General features: G+C 32.2%; 1 protein-coding gene across 1 annotated transcript; it reads left to right on the top strand.

The window, feature by feature from the left end:
* The first annotated feature begins 8,261 nt into the window (after positions 1-8,261).
* On the top strand, positions 8,262-20,099 carry LOC145243444 (uncharacterized). Its single transcript, XM_080106335.1, has 2 exons — positions 8,262-8,425; positions 18,454-20,099. Exons 1-2 carry the CDS (start codon positions 8,361-8,363, stop codon positions 19,262-19,264), a joined length of 876 nt encoding a protein of 291 aa, XP_079962461.1. The 5' UTR covers positions 8,262-8,360; the 3' UTR covers positions 19,265-20,099.
* Positions 20,100-20,439: the final 340 nt, after the last annotated feature.

The raw sequence follows: 20,439 nt of genomic DNA, 5'->3' as shown, positions 1-20,439 counted from the left end.
AAGAGATATTTTTTCAGTAATGTTGGATTCGTATTGATTCGGAGAACAGAGTGTGTTCATTTCTAATACGCCCGAGTTGTCCTTAGAGAAATCAATATAATTCTAGTTTAATAACCTTTTCCTGTCGATGACGTAGCAATGTAAGGTTAGAGGAGGAACAAAGAGAACTGGATATTGTAGAATCAGCCGTTAATGAAAAATATAAGCATACATTTTTCTGGCCTGTAAGAATAAAATTTAATTACTTTACATATGACACACACATACACCCCCATATATATATATATATATATATATATATATATATATATATATATATATATATATATATATACATATATATATATAGCCTTTGAGATTTGAAAAAAGGAATAACTCGACCGCTATGTGTATAATCTAACAAAAAATATTTGTTTACCTCTTGTAAATCAACTATTTTATTATTACAAAAATTTCAGTAAATATTCAACAAAACGTATAAATACATCACCAGTTTCTTTACATAGCATCATTCATATTATTGTTCCATAGAAATAAGAATCATTTCTTCGGATGCCAATACGTAGTATAAAAGTGACAATGGAAACATAAACAATTCAAGACTGTGTTTATTGATACCGTTAGAAAACGAATATATCTAACTTTATACACAAGGAAAACATGTAAAATCATACCCTTGAAATAAATATATTTTAAAATGCAAAGCATATATTAGAGATTCATTTTTTCATTAAAACATTTCAATATGAAGACTATAATTGAAAAAAAATTCTGAAACACTCAATCATCCCAGCAGCTCAAAGAATCAGACATAGTTACTTACAATAATTACTGAAGAAAACTCTAAGCGAGATCACAATAAAATGGACATTTAGCATAATATAGCATTGAGTATTTCAGCGAAATTTATATAGATTAACCTAATAATTAAATACCTTTGTTAATGAAACAATAAAGGTTTTCTATGCATTTATTCTACAATTTTATTTTTTTAAAAGGCAAGTCAAAATATTATATCATGTATACCATGTTACTAATAATCAGCCATCTTGATATTTTATGCGTTTATATTTTTATAATTCATGCCCAGATTTGTTTGTATCCTGATACATTTCTATCGTCCCTGGAATAAATAATGTTTGTTTTCGAAGAAATAAAACTGAAGCGAAAACTGATTACGTACTTGTTGTATAATTTAAGTTTCGGTGGGTGCTTGACGGAACGATGCGTTTTTTCCTCTTTCAAGTGTTCGTCTTTACTTTTGTAAGCATGAGGTGTATGTAGTTGTAGCATCGAAGACTTTTTCCCAAATGAATTTCAAAATCAGAGAGCTAAATGAAGGCGAAATTTTGACTACACGCCGAATGTGTAAATTTGACCTTGTTGACCTTTAGCATGATCACGGCTTTTTCAATACACTATTCTAACGATCTCACAGCCAGAGATGAAAGAATTCACAAATGATGAGACATAAGTCATTCTAAGTCATCGCATATTTGAGAGTCGTAAAATAAATTAGTTTTTCCCGTTTCTTTATTTAAAGAAATTTTATCGACTGGCGGGCGAGTGATTTACGACTTTTACTCGCCCCAAGAAATTTTCAATCGACTGTGGCTACCAGTCGTGTAAAGTCTCAAAGGCTGTATATATATATATATATATATATATATATATATATATATATATATATATATATATATATACGTATTCATGCATATAATCCATATATCTATAAAAGTGAAAATATATCTGTGTGTGTCTGTGTCTCTGTTCGAATTTCCCTATCAAATAACTGTCAATTTTCGGTCTACAAACTCCAGATTTGACAAAAAGGGTATTGAGATTTGGATAAATCTTTTTAATTGGTTTTCGGCCGGAAATTCTTCTGTTAAAATCCAAAGTACAACGATTTGACCTTTGAGAACTCTACAAATTTTCTCGGACAATTTTGGGTCTAAACACTTGAAATTTTAGATATAGGTTACTTGGACATGGATCTAACTTAATAACTTGATTTGCGCTCAAAAGACGAAATGTTAAGGGGTCATACTTGGGGTCAAAGTTTCAAGAAAATTGACCTCTTAAGTCATAACCAAATAACTCAGGCAATTTTTGGTCTAAACATTTGAAATTTAACATACAGTGTATTCAGCCATAGGGCAAGCTTTTTAATAGTTTTTATTTTGCTGAATATTTTGTTTCCAAGGGGCCAAAGTTCGAAATATTTGACCTTTGCGATGTCTAGCAAACTATTCAGCCAATTTTTCTCTAAAGATTTGAGATTTTACATAAAGGGTATTCAGATATGCAGCAAGATTTTAATCAGTTTTGGGGCGAAAAATTGCAAGATGTCAAAATTACAGAGTTGCCCTTTGAGGACTCTACCAATCTCCTCCGGCAGTCTTGGTTCTAAACAATTAAGATTTTAGACGTATGTTAGTTGGATATAGGTTAAACATTTTGTTTCAATTTGAGCCCAAAACAATATATGTAAAGTGGTTAAAATAGGGGCCAAAATAAAAAAAAGGTTCTTATGCACTTATTTATCCGCGCTATTTTTTAAAACGTATTTCCAAGTTTTATTAAAGTTTAATGATATGTGTTTATTCAATTGTAAGGTTAACGTACAGAATAGGTACAAAACACCCTCGCCACCCCATGTTAAGAATGTTTTTTTTTAATAATAACGTTATTATTTTAGCACGGACAAATAAGTGCATGAGTAGGAAAAACAATGATTTCTACGGTCTCTACGAACTTTTTTTGTATGGTAGTAAAGAAAGCCTCTCATATAAAAAGCGTTTACCGTACATATTCACGCTTTTTAATATATACATATGAATATGATGTTATGAACAGCATGTCGGGTCCGAGCAAAGCCGGGTGGAACTGCAAGGTATATAATAAATGTATCGTATTTTTCTGGGTGTAAGTTCAGTAAGATTCCTGTGTTTATCAAAGAGGGCGCAATGACAATCAGAGCGCAATCGTAGTGCATTAATATATATATATATATATATATATATATATATATATATATATATATATATATATATATATACTCACTTGTGGATACATTGTGTATAAATAGTGTCCAGTCTAGAATTCATGGAAACCAATAACCAGTAAAATAATCATGATCTGTCGAATCAGGAACTTAAACATATTCTTCTTGTTTGAAAATCCGTCCTCGTTTTTAATAATAAACTTTTACCAGGAAAGATTCGCTTCATATTTTCATATTCACCCCAAATTACGGATTTAGTTGGACTTTGCTTCTTATTATCAACTTGAAGAATAAAAACTGGAAATAAAACGTATATAGATGATGTCTGTTTCTTTTTTTAATTAAACTGTTGTATTGTTATTTCCATGGCAATTGCTTGTCTTGTCTCCAATCTCTCGTCCTCCCTCGCTAATCTTTCACGATAAACACCCGTCTAGCTGCAACCACTGTCTTTAATTTTCCCCACTCTTTATCTGTGCATAAATCAAAGCGTTGATTCCATGAGCAAATCTTCTTCCTTTTGCCTGTTTCCCAGCTGACTACAACTTGGATGTCTTCAAGTCAATCATTTAACAATGCCAGATGAAAAGCCTCCTTAACTAAGACACTTTACCAGATCTCCAATACTAACGATTACTACGATACATTTCCCTTGATTACTGTACGCGAAATAACGCTTATCCCTGAGTGGCTTACGAGCCTTGATAAGTGGTGACCTACATGTAAAAAAAATCCGTGAGCATTCATTATACGAGTGTAGGCTGAATGTTAGATATGTCTTAATTAATCGAGAAACTAACCTGAAATAATAACGGACGCGTATAATAACTGGTAATATTGAAATATGTAGTTACTAGAAAAGGAGGGGTATAGAACATTTGGTAAGTAAGGGTCGATATACTAAATGATACATCTTTAAGAGAGTGACTCTTTCCGAAACAAAGAAAGGAAATGGCGGTACTGAATAAAAGTGAACGATGCTTTGGACAAACCCTACTACAGGTATCAGTTCGTTGTCTGATAATATTGAGTTTTATCTGTACTGCCTATATTTGCAAAGGGATATTGTTTTTTTTCGAACGAAATATGTATTAAGATAAATAAATAAATTACAAGATAATCATAAAAAGGAATAATCTGGTTTCTGATATTCATTTTCTGATTAACTTGCATATGGCGCAATTTTTCTAAATAGCTAATTAAATTGGTTAAAAGATTCTTTGAATTTTGCATATATATCTATTATGTATATCTTATTGACAACTCTCTGTTTCTTGATACAATGAAATTCTTCATCGAGTTTATTTTACTACAGTTTTTGGTGTGGCTAAATTGTCCAATTTTAGATTAGCAGCTATGTTGACAGATGCTGAAGTTATAGTCAGCGGTAGGAATAGTAGGGGAGGCTGGAGAGAATTGTATCCTCTCTTGCCTGTATACTCTCCTTTGGTCATATTGTCTTTCTCTCTTCCTTTCTGCAAATTGGAGGTCGTTCCTGATCTTTGCTCGCCAGGCTACGTTATCCGATATCTCTGACTCGAGATCTTTTGAGAGACCTCACCGGTTTTGCTGTACTAATATGTATATTTATATGTGTGGATGATTTTTCATTAGCGGGTGCATGAATGATTTTTAGTTGGATCGATATATATTTTTTTTCACTTTAGGTGCTGAATATTCTTGAGCATTTTTAATTACAGAGTGTCCGATAATTGGACACTGTAGTACAATTTGATTATAACTACTTTTTGGATATTACATTGTTTTTAATATTAAGATTTTATTTTCCCTGCATGTCATTATAAATAATAATTATTGTTTCAAATTGGCTATCACGAAGCGTTATGCATTTATGTAGCTGATACTATTCCTATAAGCAAACTTATGACAATGTATATGTACATTTTTTTACAAAATGGGTGCCACTATTCAAGGCCTGACGGCCACCCGAAGATAAACGTTACATAATTTTTATATTCCTATTCATATATTTCGGTTGGTTTTTAAAATGTTTAAGTAAATGCCTATGATGTTATTCGTTATAAGAAAAAAGCAAACTATTTAGCGATTCAGCGTTAATCGATATGTAGCGCTGCATCTTTACTCATTAGTATAACGATGATAACAGCATATTCTTTTCCTTATATTGATTCTCAGGTATACATATATATATATATATATTCATTGATATCTTATCTGTTTTTATGTAAAGTGCTGTTGCTATCGGTTGGTTTATTGGGACTAACTGTGTTGTATTTATACTCGAGAGTGAAACCAATGAAAAGAATATACTGTTGTCATAGCTCTAGTCATTAGTTTCTGAGCTATCGCCCTGATGACACAAAGAAGTAAACATACGTTTCGCTCACGGTCAGACGGATAAGAATAGTTAAGAAAAGTTCAACTTAACCTAAAATTGTGTACATTTGCGCATGCATACTAATACCCTGTTTCGTCTTGTATGTACATATATATATATGTATATATATATATGTATATATATATACATATATATATACATATATACATATATATATATATAACTATTGGAAATATATATGAATTTTTTATACTATATAGTTATTTTTGCATATTTATTAGATTATTGGTATGATTTAAATTATTTAGTTAACATTTACTTAGCATTTAATTATTCTTTTTTTCTTTAATTCTTAAATTTATATTATTTTTCATTTTTCTGAGATTTCCCGGCATCACTTTAGTTATGAATATTTAAAGTTATTTATGTATTAATGTTTGTCTTAGTATGCATATGTTTGTAAATTCTATACGTTGTGCCTTAATGTGGATATATTTTTTATTACATTTTCACCCTAAACAAGGCACATTGCCACTTTGTTGTAGGGGGCTACTATCAGGGACATAAGCATCAGGGGTACTGTGTAGGAAGTTGGGAAGCAAGGTGTCGGTTCATGTTGCACTTGAACTTCTGCATGTCAGTACAGTCGGGGAAGCAGGGACCTGGAAGTTAATTCCAAAGCTAACTGTTCTGGGGAAGAAACTCCTGGAGTAGAAGGTTCTCTTGCATCTAGGGTTATCTACTTTAAAGGAGTGGGATTTAGATGATTGTCGGGTTTGTCGGAGGCATTTACGTCGAGGGGGGCACATGTGCTTGTAGTTCGTCACAGCATTCATCGTTAAACTACTTGTAGAACAGGCAGAGGGATGTAACATTTCGTCGATGTGACAAACACTGGAGTTTAGCTGACAGTTCAGGGCCTATCAGAGTGGCGACTCTCTTTTGAACCTTGTCTAGGAGCGAGAGACTAGGGGCAGATGCACCAGCCCAAATATAGATACATTAGTCTCCATTTTACTACCTGTTTACATAGGCATCAATGTATCTACTTTTATTTTAATCGCTCATAAATCTCGACACGTATATTTCTATTAACCACACCATACCCACACCCCCTTTTTTGTTATTTGGGCTCACTTTCGATGCTTCCCTTTTCCCTTTGTTTTCGATTGTTCTATTGTTTTTTGTTTTACTTCTTTTTTACATTTGGTTTCTATTAATTACCTTTTATATTTTCATATATTTTTATTTTATATTCAATTCATAATATTTTTATTTTTATCTATATTATAAAGAGGCGCAGTTTTCCCCTTCTGGGCCGACATGCAGCAGGTTTACGAGAACAAAGGCCACATACAGTTTTTTTTAAGTCTACACTATTTGCCACTGCTTCATGTAACTTTAGCACGACGTTATATACATATTTAGGCGTTACATTAAAAACTTACGTTAATTCCGAGGAGCGCCACGATCACAATCTTACCTTCTAGAAAGAAATTAGTTTATATGTTCCTCTTTACCTATCTTCTACTTTCAAAGCTTCCACAAAACATCGCCAACATTTCTACTCATTTCTATTGTACTTAACTTATCGCTCGAGATATACAATTAAAATATATTTCACTTATTCCTATTAATATACGTATATCTACCACTTGTAAGATTTTAATATGTATTAAATGTGAAATAATCTAATCAATTTCATTATTATAATATTGAAAATATAAAGTATAATATGGCAGAACCATCGATTTAAACATTGAAGTTTTACGGCATGCATTAGATTAGATCCATAAGCTTTCATTAACGCTTAATAGTTAATAATGGGGCATTTCTTAACATATTTTAATGCATTTGGTTTGCATTAAATGTATAAGAATTCTAAACTTAATTTTTAGTATTACTTTAATTGGCCATTATCGAGTGAAACATTTCGTAAGAATCACTTTTGTTTAAGACATCAATTCTATCGGTTATGCGATAGGAATGTGTCTAGTACATTTACAATTTAGTGTATGTTACCTCGTGTATACACACTTTTACACAATATTTTATATAAAATATCTAATTATTATACGTTTCGTTTCGTTTGGTTATTATACAATATAACACCACTTCCCAATTTATTTAATAGCGGATCAAACCAGATTTAAATACAAATGCCAAGCTTCAAGTAGGTATATTTTCAAATATTTATCAACGAATTAGTTTTGTTCTTTTGAACTACAGCAGATTAATTTTTCGCTGCCGAATCAAGCAATTTCGGATACGTTAATGCTTTAAGTTGCTTATTTCTTCAAATTCTAATTTCATTATATTGCTTGGTTGTTTTACAACATATCAATTCTTAAGGTTATTTAGTGCATTATTTCGCAATTAGTTTCTTCTGTTACACGATCTTAATAATCATGTGTGCTTATTGATTTCTTTGTAGAGAAAAAATCGTTGTTTGTTTGGGATTTGCAAAGCATCATTTTGTTTTATATAGAAAATTGACAACAAACAATGACATCAATTCTTAGTGAACCTTTGGTCAGAAAGACCGCATATTCAGAAAAGCTGACCTAATAGCATGAGGTATACGTTTTGGAGTTTTTGCATTGACAAAATATATCATTGGCCATCTGTGCTTGTTTTAATGCTTTTCATATCATCGGTTTCATATTAAATTACTAAAAACATACAATCAGATCTTTATTGTAAATTTTGTTCCGATTATTAAAGGTAATCACACTTGGATATAATCAATGAAATCACATGCAGTGCATATCTATTTTAAATGCAATCGCCAGTAATCTTATTAAATAGACATCTTTGGTTTGACAACATATTGTTTTCAAAAGCAAACGTTTTGTGTAAAGTAACTTTTTGTATCGATTACCAAAGTAATCACAGTTGGGTTCGGTTATTTAAATCAAAGTTCTTGCATTCATGTTTACCACATCTTCCTAGTGATCACTTGAGTATATTTCTCTTTCCTCTACAGTAGATCACTAAACCCATTACTTAAAAAAATACTGCCAGAGAGAAAATATGTTGCGTCTCATACTTATAATCCATGTTTTACTCATGGTTACCCTCCCAGTCGAAGCACACTGGTAAGAAATTATCTTTTAACTTTGTTAACTTTGGATGCACTTATAAAAACATTTATGTTAACTTTTTTATGTATTTAAAAATATTGCTAGATTTTTTTTTAATTGTTCGTTATAGCCAAGATCGCTTGCTTTCTTTTGACTTTCGGTTTGGCTGCCCATTTTGAAAATCACATATAGTCAACTGGACAAAGGATCAATATTTTACATGGATAAAAACAAGCATTATCTGAAGGGGTGAGAATTATTATTAAGAACGAACTATGTATTGCTTTGTTTTTACATGGGGGTCACCACTTATCAAAGCCCGAAGGCCACTCAGGCATAAGGGTTATTGCGTGTACAGTCCCAAACGTGTTGACTGCGGAGCATAGACCGAATATCAAGAACGGTAGAGATCTTTAATATTTAATTGTTTATCCAATTAAAATATTGCATACTCAGATTATGAAAGTATTTATTATTTTTGTTTTTGTTTTGATTATAAAATTATTTTTAACATCGATATTTTTATTTGCAACACTTTCTATTATTTGTAGATTCTTGACAGTGCATGACCTATCAGGTTATTATTATTATTTAGGTTATTTTCAAAAATGTCATTCTCTGCTACCCGCGACCTCTATTAGACTCCTGCTACTTTAAGATGCATAGTTGTCTACCTTTAACGGTAGAACATTCTCATGTAATACTATCGTATGAGTTTTAATTAGCTTAAATAAACACACTGATAGTAACGTCCCGTGTTTATACATATGCGACAGATGGCATTGATAAGCGCTTGATAATTTTAGGTCATAATATTTTATTTGGTTGGGTCCTAAACTGAAAAGACGTGACCCAGCGAAATAATTTCTAGATAACTATATATATATATATATATATATATATATATATATATATATATATATATATACATATATATATATATACATGTATATATATATATAGAGAGAGAGAGAGAGAGACTGAGAAAGAGAGTGAGAGAGAGAAAGAGAGTAGGGGGGAATAAAAAAGAGGGGACGAGTACAGAGAGATAAAGAAAGCTAAATATTTGAACTAAAACTCAATTTTAAATATTTATTAAATAAAGTGTCCGTATACTAATCGTTGCTTTGAAAGAAAATTGCATTTATCTTTGTTATATTTAAATTTTGATTTAGATTTTGCATTACTCTTTGATTTGTTACAAAATATAATTTCGTTAGCGTTATTGATAACCCTATTATTGATATAAACCTTCTACATATAATGGATTGCAATTTTTTAAGTGCAATATTGCCCTATATCATAGTGGTCAAAACAAAATTTAGATGTCTTCCATTTTGTTGAAATGTATAGCAATAGTTATTAAATACTAAATAATAAATGTTCGCCAAATTTCAAGCTTTTTTTCGCCACCAGGGATTTAGAATTTGATGATTTTTATTTTCTCTTATACAACTTCACTTAAATATTTAAATATTCTATAGTTAATATTAGTTCAGGAATTTTGACGAAGATTAAATATTTGGCTTTAGTATGATGATACTTTGATGTCAATATTATTACGATACTGTTACATGTGTTTGAATATATCATTATTGCTTAGTAAACAATATAGAAAGAGCTAAATAGATGTAAGCAGGATGAGACACAAAGCAGTATCAATCAGGGACTTTCATCAGTTTATTAACTCTAATTCAAAACCATCATAATTTATTTTAATGGGTTCTTCTAATAAAAAAATATCATTATTTTGTTAGATATTTTTTGGTATTCATGTTTTTATATTCAATTACTTTACGTAGAATCTGTACATATGAACATGTAAGTGTGTAATAAATATTTTACTGAGTGTTTGAAAAATCTGTATGTATATATATATATATGTATATATGTGTATATATGCATATATATATATATATATATATATATATATAACTTGAGTGCCATCAGTTAGAATCGAAATCAAAGCATACAAGTATCTACCCTCATTCCTAAGCCTCTCAATCACACTCAAATGCATATATATATATGTATATATATATATGCATTTGAGTGGAGCACTGTCGTAATTAATCTCACCCGCTACTTAATCGGCTGAAAAATCCGACGCTCGCTCTTTGTTTATAAAATAGGAGCGTCTCTTTATATGGATAATATCAAAACAACATTCCAGTTAAAAAAAACATGTTTTCGAAGTCGATTTCTCAAAACAGTAGCAACAAGAAAATATATACAACAGTGTTGACTGGTTTGCCCGCTATATTTGCAGATTTACTTTTAAATCAAGACCGTAAAATTTGTATCTAAGTTTTTTTTTTAATTTGCGATATAGTTTACTCTCGTATATTTGCAATTAAACATAAAAATAAATAAACACATTTTAATACTTTCAAACAGGAACAAAGCACAACCATGTAAGTGAAAGAACTAGCTATTATTGTAATTAAATGTCGATTTTGCTCTAAATCATCAAGCGGTTGGAAACACGACCGTAAAGAAATTGACGGTTTACTTTTCTGTTCGGTCTCTTTTTTGTATTCTTAATTTAAAATAAAATAAAATATGCGACTCGATTTTTAGCAAAAAACAAAACCATAATGAATGCGTCTGCAGTGTCGTCAATCCTCCACTTCTGAATAGATTTTAAGATTTGATTGTAAAATTGCGGGATAAAATATACATTAAAGCAATTTAAAAGTCATTAAAACATTAAAAACAATCTCATCCACGTAGGTGGAAAATATCAATTATTATCTATGGAATCAATTATTTTGTGACAATATATTTTATTTCTAAATACTTATATAAATAATTAGATCTTAGTACTTCCCATAAAAACTTACTCCTTAACTTCTTTTCATTATAGATGTCTTATTCACTGTGATAGTTTACTAAATATTTTCCCTTTTTTCAACAATACTTTTGGTGGGGTTTAATGACGAATTAATTCTGTTCATTTGTCATCCAAACTTGTTTTTAAATATTTTTGTTTTCTATATCTCACTCAATGTCTTGTTTTCTTAATATTTTATACCTTCACTTAAAAAGTTTTCAAACATAGAAAATATACGTTTTTTTGATTAAATTTATTATTTTGTAAATAAATTTTACCCTTAACATATTTTGATCATTTTTCTTTAATTTATTTTTTTGTGGTTTACTGATTAAGACTCTTAGTTTTACTATTTCTATTTTGGTGAGCGTAATAAAAGGTTTTCCTTTTATTTTCCTTAAACAACATCCTTAAACATCCTTAATCCGTTTTGTCATTTATGATTACATGTTTATTTTTTGATTTACTAACTAGTTTTCTATTTTATTAATGTTGATTGCTTATTGACATGAACAACAAACTAAAACGTTTCCCATTTTTATTTTTCATGAAAATGTATTCTTCAACTTATTTTTCATAATAAATATCCTGTTTTATTTTTTTTGGTGACTTACTGAATAACATTTTACTGTTTTTAACATTTCTCTTTCCGGTTAACTTATATCACAGACGTCATTTAAAAGTTCATTTTTAATATATAATTGTCATCCTATTTATGTTTAGTAAATATTTCCGTTTATTTAACATTTTTCTGCAACAAAAGGCTGCTTTGAAAATCTTCTGTTAAAATTTTCATCAAAGTATTATACGCTAGCCGTTAATTCCAGGTAACATAAGCGATATACCTTTATAAATTTACTTGTTTTATTGATGTTTAAATAATATGTTCATCATCAACACTTCCTAATTTTCTGTTAGTTGATAAAATAGTCCCCAGTTTTCAAACAAGAAAAAATGTTCCTCATAGAAGACATTATCAATTCACAAAAACGATGCTATTCTTTTATGCCTTACAATCTCCAATAATTTCTGGGAATTGCGCTGATAGCTATCACTTCAATTTTATTATGGTAAATCAATTAGTAGTGAAATAAAAAAATAGAAAATGCAACGCAGAAAACATTATTCATACCGATTAATGATTCGGAAGAATGAAAGCAATCTAATTCTGAAATGATTCCAATTATAATAACACTCCATTAACAATTGCAATAGCACTGTTGCTAATTATCCGATTGAATCAGACTAAATTTCGTTATAAGAAATGTGTTTATTTGCGAGGTGCAGTTGTACATTATCATCAGCGTTAGTAGACTAATAATTTATCTTTATTTATATGTAAGCAGTCCATGTTATATTCATGAGTAAGCTTAAAATGCATTTTTATAGGTACGCTAGTATGTGCACCCTAACATATACATTACATTCACATTCGCTGTTTGGGTTCATATACAACTACTCTTACTTATCGTAAATTTTCGCTGGATAGCTACAATATCACAGAGCGTAGTTTGCGACAAATTATATCCCGCATATATATCATGGTAGAACAAATTGTTGGCTCTGTTAGCTGTTGAATTACCCCCCTCCCTCCCGAAAAAAATTGATTACTACACTTGCACATACTAACATAGTCATATAGTAAAACAATTCCAAACGAAATCGACAATGTTAAATGCGTTTAAATTCCTAGTGCTGACACTGACAAAGATTTGGAAGTATAAGATTCATAGACCTTTTTGTATATGAAATCCGACTTTACCATACATGATAGGTGGTAATACACTTAGTGATATCATCGAACATGAGCTTCTGAAACAGTTACAAAAATCGATAAATATTCTTTATAAACATAAAGGTCAGTAGTTATTGGCGAGAAATTAGCAAAGATTAACAGGTTATTGCCTTTTCTATTGCATTTCTTAGAAATCGGGCATCAACGTAGAAAACAAGTTGATTAAATATTAGGTTGATTCGAAAGATTTTGAAGAATTTTTCAATGTTGATAATAAATTATGCATTTACAATAAGATTTCTTTATAATGCCGTTTAAAGAGGATTTTCCGCACTATCACATCGTTTTAATTACAATCGTTTTAACCCAATTAGACATTCTTTTCAGGAAGTTGAATAAAGACTGAAAAAACAACGAATTCTCACAATTTTATTATTTTAATTCTAGCTAGGCTGAAAAGCAGCTGAAACAGTTAGCGACAGCAACAAAACATGTGTCCTAAGAATCACTACTGAATGCACAGCACAATACTGATTTAAGATAATTTTTGGCGGCGAGGAGCGTCTTAAAGATGATGAGCGTAGTGATCGCCAATCAGATGTTGACGACGATCAAGCAAAAGCCTTAGTCAATCTGAATACATGCAAAACTGCTCGAGAATGTGCTTCTAGATTAAACGTAACGTATACGACGATTACCAACGTTTTTAAAGAACTTGGAATAACAAAATTCATGATAAATGTGTGCATCAGGAATTAAGCGACCACCATATAAACGCCGTTATGAAGTGTAACCTTCCCTTTTTTTCTGCCACAAGAAAAACACCCTTTCCTCGACCGGTTTATGACTTGCTATTAAAAGTGTTTTTTATACGATAACCGTCGACGCTCCGTTCATTGGCTAGACACCCATCATGTCCCACAGCACTTCCTGAAGCCAAAGCTGCACACTAAAAAAGCCATGCTGATTTTTAGGTGCCTGTGACCGTTCTAATTCCTTAGTCTTTTTTAATGCAGGCGAATCCATTACGACGAAGAAGAGTTGTCAACAAATGGATAAAACGCATCAGACACTTCGACCACAACACCCCGCTTTAGTAAACAGAAAAAGGCCAATTCTCCTCTCCGACAGTTCACATCGCTAAATCGACCATGTAGATGTAATACTAGTTGGACTAGGAAATTGCATCCTCCTCTATTCTCTCAACACCTATCACTTGACAACTCCCACATTTTCAAGTATTTCGAAAACTTTCTGCGTGAGAAATGCTTAAAATATCAAAGCAGTATACTTCATCGCGACCCGAACACAATATTTTTATGTTCCTGACATAAATATACTTGTTTAGAAAAAATACATTTATTCTGGTGCTACTTATTTCGATTAATAAATGCTAGTTTTAACCGAGATATGTTCATCTGAATTCAAAAGTTAAAAGTACAAGGACTTTCTCGTCGACCTGATAGATGCGTAAACTCGAGAATGAAGACATTGATATTACCATTAAGCATAGAATATATACAACTTTAAATGCGCAAAATTTACAAAACATTCAGCATGAGAAGAAAAGTATTGCAGAAATGCATATATTTTCAACATAAATGAAATAATAACAATGAAAGATACATAAGCAGCAATGAAGCTGTATGGTGAATTCTTTCACTTCTTACATATGAACAACGTATAAACTATTGTTTACTTAGCAGTACGTATAGGCAATGGACGACGTGTGTATATACAGCGATAAATAAGCAACAAACTCACTGAATCCACCGGGATAATATTAGTAGCTTTTTAATGTTATCTCAAACAGGCACGTTTGTAAAGACACTGCTCTACTGGAAAGACATATGCTTTGACACAATGTATGAGTAGAACATCATTTGAATGCCGCAAACGGGAATAGCGCGTTTAAGGGCAATATTACATTTTCAGAGAAACTATAATGCTGTAAACTATCGACTGTTAATTATTAATTAGAAAATGAATGCTTCTTTCTTCGCATGTCGTTAGTAAATACCATCAATTTCTCTCCAGTTACATTATCGATTGCAGCAGATATACCACATTCTCGATAGTAAATTAAACTCTGAATTTACAATAAAATGACAAACACTGTGACGTGCTCATTAATGGTACGTGTAAAACATTTAATCCTATTGATATTCGTGCATTGTTTGCACCCATACTTGACCTTTGCTTTTCGGTCATCTCCCCATAGGGGGAGATGAACGAAAAGCAAAGGGTCACTATAAGGGGAGATGAGCGAAAAGCAAAGGGCAACTATTAGTGTAAACAATGCACGAATATCAATAGGATTTAATGTTTTACACGTATCAAAAATATAACTAAACATCGATATCAAAATGTTTTACACATAGCAAAGATATAATCAAAACGCGATGCAAAATGCAAATATTTACTTAGATCTTACAGCAAAAAAAATAAATAATTAACCATTAAATATGGTTGAAATTTGTCCTTAGAAATCGCAAGTAAATTACGAATAAATCGGAAATACCAACCACAAATGGATTTACTGCTACCTTTTTGATGTAGAATTGCGTCGTGAATAAAATAACACCACATTTGTTCTCTCTCTCTCTCTCTCTCTCTCTCTCTCTCTTTCTGCCCCCCTTTTTATACAGAATGGCCATTACTAACCAGCTAGGGTTCTTTTTACAAATCGTCACCATTGACTACGATCCTGCGCCTTTCTGATCCACGCAGCAACGATAAAGTCAGCGAAGTTCTGCACGCCTTCTGACCTTTTTGTTTTTGGTTTTCCATGTGCTCTTTTCCCAGGGGTTGTACAAAAGAGAAGATCGTTTATTCTGGCCAGTTGTTGTAAAAATCGCCATTTCTAGTCAATCATTTTTTCTACGGTGTAGTCTAATCTTCTGCAGAACATTTGTACATGTTTTCATTATGGGTCCCCGAAGAATCTACAGTAGCACCACAACGAAAAAAACAATTTCCTAATGTCGATTTTCTCATAATAAATATATATTTTGTTATATATCCAATAAAATATGCGTCAACTAAAACTTGGGAAAAAGGTATTTTACAAACATATGAGGCAAATAGTAAGTAACGTGATTGGAGAAATCTTATTTTTCAAGGTGCGAAGAGAAACTGGTAATTTTTTAAAATTATTATTGATTTTTCTAGCCATTTGACCATAACATTTTCATGCATCATTCTGAGTAGCTGTGAAATAGCTACCATGTTTGGGATGTATGCACAATGGCGTACAAAAATCGCTCGTGGTTCTTACAGGCAAGATTTATGTGGAAATGTAAAAAGGTTTTTGAATTCAGTATTGTTGCCTTTACTTAATCGACGATATGAAACATATGATACTAATACTTATCGCACGCGATTTTACGTTCATTTTCACTTTAATTTTAGTTCAGATATATGTGCCCAGCTGTCAACCGATTTATCAGCGGGTATATTTTTAGGTTAATTGTTGGTAAGGGATATCGGAAACGTCTCGAGTGAGTTCAGTTAAAGGGAAAATTTCGTAATTTAGTGAAATGAAGAAATTAGATACACTCTTACTTTCAATTATTCAAATATATTATTCGAACCCAAATTGGCGGAGTAAGAGAACTATTCATGCAAAGACACGACAAACTAGTCAATTTTATTCAGCTCAACAGTATATTATTATAAGCCGACTATGGTCCAGGGTTAAGGTAGCATCAAATATAAGGTCGCGCTTAACCCTGGGGAAGTTCGCCGATTATATCTTGTTTTTGTAGGCTTTTCAGATCAAGTATGGCCCCCAAAAGTAACACAGTTGACAGGGTGACAGGAATAATTCTAACAACACCACAGCTTTACCTTGATCGCCTACACGGGAACAGGGTTAAATGATGGTCTCCGGTTATTTTGCTTTTACAAGAAACGTCTAAGTTGGTGCGGCTATACGCACTGTCATTTCTTGGTGATCCGCGGCCCACAACCCTCTCCCGGAGCACAGGTTGATCTCTACTTAAAAATAACTTAAGTTATCCATCCAGTCCGGTAGCCATCTTTACAACTTCGCAGAAGCAATAAGTAAAAACTCCAGTCGTTCGCTATATTTCTTATAAAAAAAACATATATATATTAACTAAAACTTTATAACTATAAAGTTCTAATGTATATCGCCGCCCAAAGATAAATGTCTAGGTGGTTAGATTTAAATAACTACGGAGTCGAGAGTTTAACACCTGTGGCACCACCTGCGACCGATAGCGCTTTCATCCGCAGAACCTGTTAACTATAATTCCGAACACACCTTTTGTGTATCGTAAATCTCGATACCGCAGACTGGCAACTGACACATTTTCGTCTTTTCTTTCTTTTTTTTTTCGTCTAGCAGGCAGCCAGCTGACTGGAGTGACACGGAATACAGGTGGAAATAACAATCACTAAATTTTGATTCAGTGCTCAGACACGGCCAGAATGTCAGAATAAAAACAACTCCGCCTTCCCAACCGGTGATCTTGCCAATTTGTAATATCGTCTAAAACTCTATCTAAAAACGTTCGTGCATACACTTATCTAATAGGAGATGATGGCGGAAATGGAGTTCCCAAATCCAATCACGCCAATCGAAGATCGCTGAGTCATATTCTCTTTTCTTGTAATTGGTCTAGTGTTAATTCTACATAATCGCTTATCGAGGTAAATTTCCATCGAACTGTTCTCACGCCAAGTCGGCATTGAGAGATGGGTCCTGGATATAACTTTAAACTATATCCGATGGTGAAGCCCCAGTTTACGGTCTTTAGGGAGTGTGGATCAACCCTTTAATTGCTATTGCTTCAAGGTCCACTCTAACCTGGAGTGGTAACATATGTTCGGGTCCCAACTATGGGTTATATAGAGACTTGAACAAAATATATATTCCATTAAAAAAAATCTTCAAAATAACTGGATTCGGCATGAAATAACCTGAAAAGCAGATATGATGTAAAACAACAACAACCAAGCTTGCCAGAGGTCTTAGGGTCTGATGCTGCTCTTGGCTGTAGTATAAACAATTTTTACATAATTATATCTCGAAATGAATTGTTTTCGATGCATAACAATGTTAGTATCAATATACTATTATCAATCTCAAATCCGCTAACTAAAACCACTTTCCTTGGTGTTGATAGCTTTATCGAGTAAACAAATGAAGTAATCAAGCTAATTGAAAATTTTCCGGGATTGTTCAAAAAATAAAAGCACACTTAGTTCTAATATAACCCTTAATAATGTAAAATTCTCCCACCATAAGTGGGTTGCTCATATTATCAATGAAAGTCTTATTTTCTAAAATCCGTTTTGACAACTGCCTTCAGATTTAACCCTATCTGATTATGATATCTTGTTCATAAAATATGTTCAGTTATATTGAGTTATGTACGTTATTTAATGCATGTACACGATATCTTGTAAATCAATCCGATTAAATACAAGTGTTTGTTTTTATTGCAGGAATGCCTATGGTATCCCTTACTCTACACTTCATCCATTCTTTTTGGATTATAAAATACAGAGATTGATGAAGATGTTCTTTTGCAGAAAGGTTTGCCAGTGTAGTAGATATCCAATGACAAGGTGGTATCCGTTGCTCAGGAATGTTGAAACTACATTTCCGACTATGAGCACATATTCTACTGCGATAAACAATGAAGGGTCATCTACTATACCTTCCACTTCTTGGACACCGCATATTAAGACAACGCTTACAAAAACAACTGCACCACCTATTAGTACTTCTACAATACCTGCCACTTCAACTATTACGATCACAAGCGAAAAGTATTATTCGACATCGGAAAGTGAGACGTCCATGACAACTGAACCTGGCACACCTACAACGTCGTCAATGTTTTCTAGTACGGCATCACCAACTGCGTCCACATTTACTACGCCGAGTACTACATTTTTACAGGAGACGTCCAAGACAACTGAACCTGGAACACCTACAACGACGTCAATATTTTCTAGTACAGCATCACCAACTGCGTCCACAGTTACTACACCGCCGGCATCATTAAATGATACCAATTCTCTAAATAATTCGATGAATGCGAATGTAGCTGAAAATAATATAATCCCGAATACTACACTTCCAAATACTAGCACCACAATAACTAAACCTGGAACAAGTACAACGATGCCAAAAACAACTGCTGCAACTTCTACGAGTGCGTCTACAATTACACCTACAACAAATACACCCTCGCCACAGCTAAATGATACCGATGAATTATATGACGTCTCTGAAGTTTACAACGCGTAATAACGATCCAGCAAGTACATTTATTAAAATTAAAATTTCTATATCGTAGAATAATAGTAAATTATAATAGCAATCACGCCTTAAGCAATCAACTGCATCGAGTATCAAACTAAAACTATACATGGGCAAATCACGTAACAGAGACAGATAAATCGCTATAACACTACTTAGACTTTGTTGCCACAAATAATACATATTAGAAAAATAATACTAATACTAATACATATCGGGCAAGTGAGTGTTCCAAATATATATCAAGGCTAAGAAATTAAAACCTCTCTCTTTAAACACCTGAACTGATAATAGTTTATTCTATTCAACAAAAAACGAAAGTGTTATCCTACAAAGAAATGAATAAACAAATTACATACACCGCAATGAAATAAAACGTACATTTTAATCTACACAGAACCTACCCTGCTCATGACCTCATAAAGGTGCCTACGTCTAACATGCTCTAGCGACCGAATAAGATATTGTTGATTAACTAGACCACGTATTATTGAGCTCAATCTGTTGTTTACGCGAATAACGTAGATCCCGATAATAGCATTTTTCCAAAAGGATTTTGAATATGACCCTTTCTCTTCTTTAATAAACATAATGACATGAATGTCAACTACGAAGGCGATTAATATCTTTATTATCAATATATATATATATATATATATATATATATATATATATATATCAATTTAAAAAGTACTATTCTCAAAATAACAATCTCTACTATGCTGATGTTATAATGTATGATATTGATTAAACCTAGTAATTAATAGGCATATACATGCATGTAACTTAGTTTTGGGAAATAAAACTTACAATGTAAACTGTTTTGCCCTTTTCTTGTTTGTTTTTGTGTTTTTTATTGTGTTTAAAACAACTTTTGGTATAAATATTCTGTTGGTATATTTTTCCATAATACGACAAATCATGTTAGTACACAGGTTCTCTTCAGATCAACGAAGTTAAGTAACGTTTAGCCTGGCTAGTACCGGATGGGTACCCATTTGGGAATTCTAGGCGCTGTATGTACTTTCCGCTTATCTCGGCACTGTTTCCAGTCGCCCTGAGCCGCCACTTGCCACTGGTGTTTAACTATGTCGACTCAGGAGCGGTGTGGTTGGAATTTAGCAACACTTGCCGCAAATAAATCACGCGCAAACTTACTGTGG

Source organism: Euprymna scolopes, chromosome 22, assembly GCF_053919585.1.
Source record: "Euprymna scolopes isolate OS-2025 chromosome 22, ASM5391958v1, whole genome shotgun sequence".
Taxonomy (NCBI): Eukaryota; Metazoa; Mollusca; class Cephalopoda; order Sepiida; family Sepiolidae; genus Euprymna; species Euprymna scolopes.
This window is presented reverse-complemented; position numbering and strand designations above follow the sequence as displayed.